The sequence below is a fragment of the Aethalodelphis obliquidens genome, unplaced genomic scaffold, assembly GCF_003676395.1.
Source record: "Aethalodelphis obliquidens isolate GAN/ISIS:26980383/991018 unplaced genomic scaffold, ASM367639v1 scaffold654, whole genome shotgun sequence".
Lineage (NCBI taxonomy): Eukaryota > Metazoa > Chordata > Mammalia > Artiodactyla > Delphinidae > Aethalodelphis > Aethalodelphis obliquidens.
The window spans coordinates 2,171-12,586 of record NW_020838565.1 but is presented as its reverse complement, the minus strand read 5'-3'; the positions used below and the strand labels follow the sequence as shown (position 1 = coordinate 12,586).

Here is a 10,416-nt window from a genome sequence, read left to right as displayed (position 1 = left end):
GACCCCAAACCTATGGGATGCAGCAAAATCAGTTCTAAGAGGGAAGTTTATAGCAATACAAGCCCACCTTAAGAAACAGGAAACATCTCAAATAAACAACCTAACCTTGCACCTCAAGCAATTAGAGAAAGAAGAACAAAAATACCCCAAAGTTAGCAGAAGGAAAGAAATCATAAAAATCAGATCAGAAATAAATGAAAAAGAAATGAAGGAAACGATAGCAAAGATCAATAAAACTAAAAGCTGATTCTTTGAGAAGATAAACAAAATAGATAAACCATTAGCCAGACTCATCAAGAAAAAAAGGGAGAAGACTCAAATCAATAGAATTAGAAATGAAAAAGGAGAAGTAACAACTGACACTGCAGAAACAAAAAAGATTATGAGAGATTACTACAAGCAACTCTATGCCAATAAAATGGACAACCTGGAAGAAATGGACAAATTCTTAGAAATGCACAACCTGCCAAGACTGAATCAGGAAGAAATAGAAAATATAAACAGACCAATCACAAGCACTGAAATTGAAACTGTGATTAAAAATCTTCCAACAAACAAAAGCCCAGGACCAGATGGCTTCACAGGCGAATTCTTTCAAACATTTGGAGAAGAGCTAACACCTATCCTTCTCAAACTCTTCCAACATATAGCAGAGGGAGGAACACCCCCAAACTCATTTTACGAGACCACCATCACCCTGACACCAAAACCAAACAAGGATGTCACAAAGAAAGAAAACTACAGGCCAATATCACTGATGAACATAGATGCAAAAATCCTCAACAAAATACTAGCAAACAATCCAACAGCACATTAAAAGGATCATACACCATGATCAAGTGGGGTTTATTCCAGGAAAGCAAGGATTCTTCAATATACGCAAATCTATCAATGTGATAAACCATATTAACAAATTGAAGGAGAAAACCACATGATCATCTCAATACATGCAGAGAAAGCTTTTGACAAAATTCAACACCCATTTCTGATAAAAACCCTGCAGAAAAGTAGGCACAGAGGGAACATTCCTCAACATAATAAAGGCCATATATGACAAGCCCACAGCCAACATCATTCTCAATGGTGAAAAACTGAAAGCATTTCCACTAAGATCAGGAACAAGACAAGGTTGCCCACTCTCACCACTCTTATTCAACATAGTTTTGGAAGTTTTAGCCACAGCAATCAGAGAAGAAAAGGAAATAAAAGGAATCCAAATCGGAAAAGAAGTAAAGCTGTCACTGTTTGCAGATGACATGATACTATACATAGAGAATCCTAAAGATGCTTCCAGAAAACTACTAGGGCTAATCAATGAATTTGGTAAAGTAGGAGCATACAAAATCAATGCACAGAAATCTCTGGCATTCCTATACACTAATGATGAAAAATCTGAAAGTGAAATCAAGAAAACACTCCCATTTACCACTGCAACAAACAGAATAAAATATCTAGGACTAAACCTACCTAAGGAGACAAAACACCTGTATGCAGAAAATTATAAGACACTGATGAAAGAAATTAAAGATGATACAAATAAATGGAGAGATATACCATGTTCTTGGATTGGAAGAATCAACATTGTGAAAATGACTCTACTACCCAAAGCAATCTATAGATTCAATGCAACCCCTATCAAAGTACCACTGGCATTTTTCACAGAACTAGAACAAAAAATTTCAGTTTGTATGGAAACACAAAAGACCCCGAATAGCCAAAGCAATCTTGGGAACGAAAAACGGAGCTGGAGGAATCAGGCTCCCTGACTTCACACTATGCTACAAAGCTACAGTAATCAAGACAGTATGGTACTGGCACAGAAACAGAGAGATAGATCAATGGAACAGGATAGAAAGCCCAGAGATAAACCCATGCACATATGGTCACCTTATCTTTGATAAAGGAGGCAGGGATGTACAGTGGAGAAAGGACAGCCTCTTCAATAAGTGGTGCTGGGAAAACTGGACAGGTACATGTAAAAGTATGAGATTAGACCACTCCCTAACAACATACACAAAAATAAGCTCAAAATGGATTAAAGACCTAAATGTAAGGCCAGAAACTATCAAACTCTTAGAGGAAAACATAGGCAGAACACTGTGACATAAATCGAAGGAAGATCCTTTTGGACCCACCTCCTAGAGAAAGGGAAATAAAAACAAAAATAAACAAATGGGACCTAATGAAACTTCAAGGCTTTTGCACAGCAAAGGAAACCATAAACAAGACCAAAAGACAACCCTCAGAATGGGAGAAAATATTTGCAAATGAAGCAACTGACAACGGATTAATCTCCAAAATTTACAAGCAGCTCATGCAGCTCAATAACAAAAAAATAACCCAATCCAAAAATGGGCAGAAGACCTAAAGAGACATTTCTCCAAAGATATAGACTGCCAACAAACACATGAAAGAATGCTCAACATCATTAATCATTAGAGAAATGCAAATCAAAACTACAATGAGATATCATCTCACACCAGTCAGAATGGCCATCATCAAAAAATCTAGAAACAATAAATGCTGGAAAGGGTGTGGACAAAAGGGAACACTCTTGCACTGCTGGTGGGAATGTGAATTGATTCAGCCACTATGGAGAACAGTATGGAGGTTCCTTAAAAAACTACAAATAGAACTACCATATGACCCAGCAATCCCACTACTGGGCATATACCCTGAGAATACCAAAGTTCAAAAAGAGTCATGTATGAAAATGTTCATTGCAGCTCTATGTACAATAGCCTGGAGATGGAAACAACCTAAGTGCCCATCATCAGATGAATGGATAAAGAAGATGTGGCACATAAATACCACGGAATATTACTCAGCCATAAAAAGAAACAAAATTAAGCTATTTGTAATGAGGTAGATAGACCTAGAGTCTGTCATACAGAGTGAAGTAAGTCAGAAAAAGAAAGACAAATCCCGTATGCTAACACATATATATGGAATTTAAGGAAAAAAATGTCACAAAGAACCTAGGGGTAAGACAGGAATAAAGACACAGACCTACTGGAGAACGGACTTGAGGATATGGGTAGGGGGAAGGGTGAGCTGTGACAGGGCGAGAGAGAGGCATGGACATACATACACTAACAAATGTAAGGTAGATAGCTGGTGGGAAGCAGCCGCATGGCACAGGGATATCGGCTAGGTGCTTTGTGACCGCCTGGAGGGGTAGGATAGGGAGGGTGTGAGGGAGGGAGACGTAAGAGGGAGGAGATATGGGAACATATGTATGTGTATAGCTGATTCACTTTGTTATAAAGCAGAAACTAGCACACCATTGTAAAGCAATTATACCCCAATAAAGATGTTAAAAAAAAAAAAACCAAATACTGTAAAGTGAAGCACCTAAAGTAGTAAAATTCATAGGGACAGAAAGTAAAATGGTGGTTGCCAGGGGCTGAGGGAGGGGAAAACGGTGAATTACTGTTTAATGGGTAATAGTTTCAGTTTTACAAGATGAAAAGCGTTCTGGAGATTGGCTGTATAACAATGTGAATGTAGTTAACACTACTGAATACACACTTAAAGGTTAAGATGGTAAATTTTGTGTTACATGTATTTTACCACAATTAAAAAAAAAAGAGTACATGTAACTGTACGATTCCATTTACCTAAAATTCTAAAAAGTGTAAACTCATCTATAGTGACAGGAAGCACATCAGTGGTTGTCAAGGAGGGACAGGGAGGGTAGAGAGAAGGGAGGAGAATGGAGAAAGGGATTTCAAAGAGGCACGAAGAAACTTGTGGGGGTGACAGATACACTCATTATCTTGTCACGACAATTTCACAGGTATAAACATACAACGAAATGTACCAAATAGTACACTTTAAATATGTGCCGTTTATTGTATGTCAATCATCTCAATAAAGCTGTTTTTTTAAAAAAAAAGGATAAATGGGATGTACCAATGAAGATTAAAGCCGTACCTCATCATCAATCTTCATCTGGAAATCTTCCTCATTTTCCTCTTCTGGAGCAAAAAAGGACTTCTCACCATAGCCAGCATCCTGGAAGAGGACAAATCCATGCATAAGACAAAGCACAAGTTTCACTGAATACCAAGTACAGAACACCAAAAGCCCATTTTGCATAGAGAATGGATTCTGTAAAGTCTTAGGCGTACCTATCACCATTCTACATCCTTAGGCTAATACATGTGGATAGTTAAGGCCCATTAGGAAGCGGAATAGAGATGCTTATTAACTCAATGGGACAGAGTTGTGCTATCTCACCCCAGCTAGACCTTTCCTATTTTGGCCTGATAAGGACATTATGCTTCTCTAAGCCACATGTCCAGCACCATCATCATCTCTGCCCACCTGGAAGGCTATAGAAAACAACTAAGAAGTACTTTTCCTGCTAACACACCTGTCTTACAAAGAACAGAGATTAAAACCACCACCCAAATGAATGAGCAACCATTTTCAAAGCAAAACAATATGCCCTAAGTCCCTCACTAGGCCTTCCCACTGGTATGTAGCTACAATGCAGTTTACCCCAGAACTGATGTACACAGAGTACATCATACAGTTTGACTTTATAAATAGTTGGTAATAATCTAGTAACCATCATTTGTAAGCCAGTGAGAAAAGTCTTCACCCTCATCTCTCTGAAAAAAACCCATAGGCACAAGTAGTGCCTAAGAGGAAGGTGTTCACCTTCAGCCGCTGCTCTGCTGCTATCATGCTATAATAAGCGCAGCACTGCTCTGGAGACACCATAGCCCTGATCTCCTCCTCAGTTGGTAAACGAAAATCAGACTTCAGCACCCACCAGTTTGAGTCCATGCCTAGAAAAGATAGAGAAAATGAGACCATTCTGAATTCCAAAGGCCCTTTCATTGACAGCAACAGGGATAGCGAAACAAGACTGAACTAGGCAATGTCCCAGAAGGTATCAGGCCTAGCCACAGTTAGCCTGACTGTCCAGCAAAGAAAAGCCCTGCTGCTAGGTTTCCTATATCTCATGTAAGACATCCAATAATCACACTGAATTTCCTGACAGGCAAGATTAAATAGCAAAAAAAAAAAAAAAAAAAAAAAAATTAAATAGTAATCAGAGTCTCCATAATTAGAAGATTTGCTACCTCCTTTTGATGACTTTATTATTTTTTTCTACTTTATTAACTGTATGTTTATCCTTTTAACTGGAAGCCGTAATTCCTTTCTTGGAGAGAGGCAGAGAGGACATATAATCAGTCACAATTGATGACCTGTGCGTTTGAAGTCAGCGCAGAGCTTTAGCCTCTTCCGGATGCTGCTTTCTGAATGGGAAGGAAAGGCTTTTTTTATATCTTCCATTCGGATCCGCCGTGGCCGATCTTTACTCTTCCAGAACAGGCGGTAAATAAACACCTGCCCAACAAACCGAATTTTTTTTATTTGGTAAAGTAAGGATAAAAGTCCTCCCCAGGGCCCCTTCCCCTGCTAATGCCCTATGTGTTTTGATCTTTCCTGGTGTGCCCCCAAGTCCACATATCCTTTTATGTACACCCAGAGCCCCTCCCTATCCTCTCATTGTTACCTGGAGAAAGTCTCGAATATGTGTATTGGCCCTTTTGGAGTTGGGCCCAGGAACTTCAAACAAGGGGCACTGCTGTCCAACCACAAAAATATCCACTAATTCCCGAATATAGTAACCTTGTCTTGTGCGAATGATAAGGAAGTCACTTTCTGGCATCTTATGAAGATAAATTGGAGCACGAAAAAGATTGTTCTCAAATGCCTAACAAAAACAAAAACACAAAAGTTATATACAGAGAAACCCTGGAAATTTAGTAAACTAATGAGAAAGGAAAATCAAGCTTGTTTGCTCTCTATCCCCATTATGCCATCTAAGGTCTATCGAATAACGTAAACAAATTATAACATGGAGTATCAAATGGGATTAGACAGATAATTTTTTACCCACTGGCTACCTTTAAGAGTCAGTAGTAGGGAAACTACAGGATTTGGATTCAGATGACACTGGCTCTGCTACTCACTGTATGATGTCAGATAAATTACTTAATAGCTATGAGCTTAATTTTCCTCATCTCCAAAATGGAGATATTTAAAACGCCTATACCTCACACGATTGCTATAAAGATTACATATGAAAATCACTTTATAAACTAACAAGTACCATACTATTACCCTAGACCTAGCATAGCCCTTGACATAATATGTGAGATCAAAACATTTGTTAAGTAAATTAATAAAAAAATAAAACAACAAAAACAACTGATGAATTAGAAAGTGTGCTAGAAAAGACAGACTAAACATACAGGACAGAAACATTTGAGCTTGTTTAAGCAGCAGCCAGATGAGGATCAACTATCACAAGAAGCTGTCATTCTAAGGAAAGACTTTTCAAAAAAATCAGAAAAGTAGAAAGAGGGAGGATCTTCAATAGATAGGTGTGGAAAGAAAATTCTAAATGTGAAAAAGAGTTACAGGGGAAGGTAAAAAAGGATCTCTCTGAGAGACTACAAAAGTAGCCACATAAGAAGGGGATGGACTGGTAGAAAATCTCAATAGAAAGTTACAGGGGTAGGAACTCCAGGAACAATATGAAGGTGATACTCAAAATATGGTGGGAAATGGATTACAGATGTAGAGGATAAAAAAAAAATGTGCTTATTAGATGCTTTAAGAGAATAAGCAATAGAAACAATGGAATAAAGTAGGTACAAGAGCAGGTAAAATGGTTAAGATTGCCAAGAGAAATGAAGTGGGGCGGGAGTGGGGGGGAAACAAGGTAGAAGAGTGCTAAAGATTTCCTCACATCATTTGTGGACCTCTGTACATTGCCTTAACAAAACATGTAAAAGCTAGGTTACCAAAGGGCATCTCTATATCCATCAGAACAAAGAGGGGAAAAAACCATTTCACTACAGCTGGGGACTGTAAGTAGCACAGTTCAGGGTGGTTCAATACTCAAAATGACCATGACTAATATAATCAAAACATACCCATCTTACACATACAAATTAAACATTCATAAATTAACTATCGTAAATATTTTTTAAGATTTTTTTTAAAATGTGGACCATTTTTAAAGGCTTTATTGAATTTGTTACAATATTGCGTCTGTTTTATGTTTTGGTTTTTTGGCCCCAAGGCATGTGGGATCTTAGCTCCCCAACCAGGTATTGAACCTGCACCCCCTGCATTGGAAGGTGAAGTCTTAACCACTGGACCACCAGGGAAGTCCCTATAGTAAATTATTAATCCCAGGTTGATTTCCCTATGCCACCCAGATGTTTCTAGACTTCTTACCACTAGGTATTTTCAAAAAACTATTTCAAATTTAACTTACTGAATAACATAATAAGGAGCCAGTTTCAATAAAAAGATGCAAAAAATTTTTGTATTATAATCATTTTTAGTTTATATTGCTCTTTCCCATACTTGATGTATAAACAGTATCTCAATCAACTAGAATTGGTCCTTTCTGGGCTGACTAGCTCCTCATCTGTCAATTTCCTTAGGAAAGAGTTACAACAGGAAGTAATTCCTCACCTGCAGTAATTGTCCAGGATGGAGTGAGCCTAGAAAAGGAGATGTATGGCAGTAAACAGTTTCTCCATATTTACAATCTGGGGCTCCGGGATCTTTTCCGGGTTTCTATAAGGAATGCAGCAGACCCAGTTACTATCCCAGAATATAATCAATAAGCCTACACAAAATATTCTATAAGCACAGCATTCTACTAATAGTACTACCTGCAAAATGGATATCATTCCTTTCTCCCAATAAATTTCTAGTATAAAATAAGAAAATACACGTTCACATATGATCACTGGATATTTAACTACAACTATACTAACAACAAAGATTTTCTGAGCAGACTCACCCGCTTATAGTAGTTTTTAATCTTGGTTGCCATGCCAACCTGCATCATTAATGGTCCATTTTCCTCACTATATTCTGCAAGAATAAGATCTCCATCTTTGCCTGTGAGGTCCTGAGGTGTGCGCATGAAAAACATCTCTCCACCACCTGAAGCTTGCCTCTCTTGTTCTCTCATCTGCCGAGAACAAAGACAATACAGTACAGCTACTGACAGGACAATAATTACAGAGTGATGTTGTTCATTGAGACATCAAAAACTCTCACCTGCCTTTTTTTTTCCAATTTCATTGCAAAAATTTTCAAACATAAAGTCAAAACTATGAACACCTATTATCCCACCACTTAGATGTAACTTTATATTTTGCCATATTTGTTTTACCTGTAACTCTCTCTCAATAGATTTTGCTTAACCGTTTTTCAAAGTTGCAGTTATTGTGGCACTTCACTGCATTTTCATACATCTCCCAAGAATAAGGACATTCTCCTAAATAACCACAGTAACATTCTATCACATCTAAGAAAATAAATAATATCCTAGTATCATCTAATATCCAGTCCATCTCCCCCATTTGTACTCCAATGTCTTTTATAAGCTGTTTTTTTCTAACCAAGATTCAATCATACCTTAGCCTTCTTTTTGATGTGCTTTAGCAAGGGCTGGACTGAGTGGGGACCTGGCTGAGATAGTGCCCCAAAAGAGTACTTCTTTAGAGGTGGGCGATGGAACTGCCGTAGTTTAATGGGCCCCATGTGGGTGGGAAAGAAGGGCTGCCGCAATTCCACAGCAGGAATTGAGTGCTAAGACAGAAATATAAGGGTTCAAATTAAACTCCAGCCTAGGCAAGATTTACCCATATCCTCCATCATAAAAAAGCAGTGATTCCCACTCACCACAGAAAAAATGCTACTTTTACCTGGATAATATTTCCTCCAAAGGTGCCTCGAAGACCCTGTTGCTTAGGGTAGTAATATTCATCATTGGAGAGATTCCATGGATCTTTCACTTCTGGCTGAGACATGTTCTAATGATAGATCATCAAACCTTAGTGAGACTATCCTTCTCCATTACCTTTCTTTGTTCTTCTAAACACCAAACCCCTTTTCCCTTCACAGACCTGCTGTGGTTCCTCCTTGATGACTCCTGTTTTCCCTAACAGAATTCGACTCTTCTTCAGAGATGATTCCTTCTTACTCTCCTTGGAGGGGGAGTTAGAAGTAGCCTCTTCCTTTTCATCTGGAATTTCTGAGGAAACAAAAGTCACCCTGGAGTTGTTATCCCTTAAGATTCACCTTTCCTAATGACACCTTTGCAATTCCTAACCAGATTTCTCATCCTTCTCCAGACCACTTCTAGTCCATAATCAACTCCAACCAAACTACACTCCTGACATCTCCAAGGTACTACTTTCCAACATTCCTATCTTATGAGTTTTCCCTAAACAATACACAAATACTAGAAACTGACAGCCACAACTTTGCTCTCTCAAACTGCTATCAAGAAGCTTCTAGTCTTGACCTTCCCAACCCTTCTGATTTGCTCCTGCCCCCGACATTAGCAGAGCAAGCTGTCAATTATGGAGGAGAAACACTGACCCAGCCAGTACCATACCCAAAATGAGGTTCTCATCATTGGGATCAAGTGTCAAAACAGGAGGCTCCAAGAGCCGGGGCATGGCCTGAGCATCCCAAATGATATTGTCCTCCCAGCGTCCATATACTAGCTCCTCATTGTCAATGGGAAAAATGGAGTACCAAGGTTTGTCATCATCCAGGGTTGCTGCAAAACCTAGTCAAAACACGAGAAAACAATAACAAACAAAACATTTATGCCCCCTTCAATTCTAGCAATGGAAAAAGGAGCAAATGCTAGTAGTTACTCATGTGGCTACTGAAAAGGAACCTAGTGGATACAGTGTATTTTAAAAAATGTTGCAGACAAAAATGCTCACTGCAATGTTTTTTTATAATAGTCAAAATTTAAACAGCTAAGTGTTTAGTAATGGACTGATTAAATAAATTATGGTAATAAATGATATGGTAAAATACGCTAACAATAAATGTAGTAAAATGTTATATTTAAAATACAATAATTATTGGTAAATTATGAAAACATCCAAGTATGACTGCTATGTAACTAATAAAGTGTTTAGATAGAAGGAAGGAAAGAGGTTCAGCTCCAGGTCAGCCGGCAGTCGCATCCTTCCCATGACCTCCGCCCACAGCGGGGCACAGGCCTGAATAAGGAACTGGGCATGCTCTGCAGAGATTCGCGGCCTCTGAGGGCAGCAAGAAGCAGAGGTGCAAATGCTGGTGAAGGAGACGGGAGGTGTGTACGTGTCTGTGCTCTGGAACCTCACAAAGTTCGGCTTCCACACTCTTTCTCTGATTCCTCTTCCCGAATACCTTCTAAAGGTTCTTGCCGTGTGGATGAAAGGCTCTTGGTGCTGCAGCCAGGAGTCAGTGCTGTGCCTCTCAGGTGGGACAGCCAACTTCAGGACACTGGTCCACAAGAGACCTCCCAGCTCCACATAATATCAAACGGCGAAAATCTCCCAGAGATCTCCATCTCAA

At 38.9% G+C, this 10,416-nt stretch overlaps 1 protein-coding gene across 1 annotated transcript; it reads right to left on the bottom strand.

Annotated features, from left to right (window-relative positions):
• Positions 1–3,885: 3,885 nt before the first annotated feature.
• LOC113616856 (transcription initiation factor TFIID subunit 1) lies at positions 3,886–9,635 on the bottom strand. The gene is made up of 10 exons (XM_027100237.1): positions 9,455–9,635; positions 8,961–9,088; positions 8,760–8,867; positions 8,470–8,643; positions 7,847–8,020; positions 7,513–7,617; positions 5,534–5,734; positions 5,223–5,364; positions 4,669–4,799; positions 3,886–4,017 (listed from the first exon to the last, which is right to left on the bottom strand). The coding sequence occupies exons 1-10, from the start codon at positions 9,516–9,518 to the stop codon at positions 3,925–3,927; spliced, it is 1,320 nt and encodes a 439-aa protein (XP_026956038.1). The 5' UTR covers positions 9,519–9,635; the 3' UTR covers positions 3,886–3,924.
• Positions 9,636–10,416: the final 781 nt, after the last annotated feature.

Excerpts from the sequence above, each read along its gene's own strand:
- LOC113616856 (XM_027100237.1), bottom strand. The coding sequence starts at position 9,518 with ATGCCCCGGCTCTTGGAGCCTCCTGTTTTGACACTTGATCCCAATGAT. Across the intron at positions 8,868-8,960 it reads TCAAGGAGGAACCACAGCAG|AACATGTCTCAGCCAGAAGT; the intron begins GTCTGTGAAGGG and ends ATCTATCATTAG. Across the intron at positions 5,735-7,512 it reads ATCCTGGACAATTACTGCAG|GCATTTGAGAACAATCTTTT; the intron begins GTGAGGAATTAC and ends TGTTTTTGTTAG.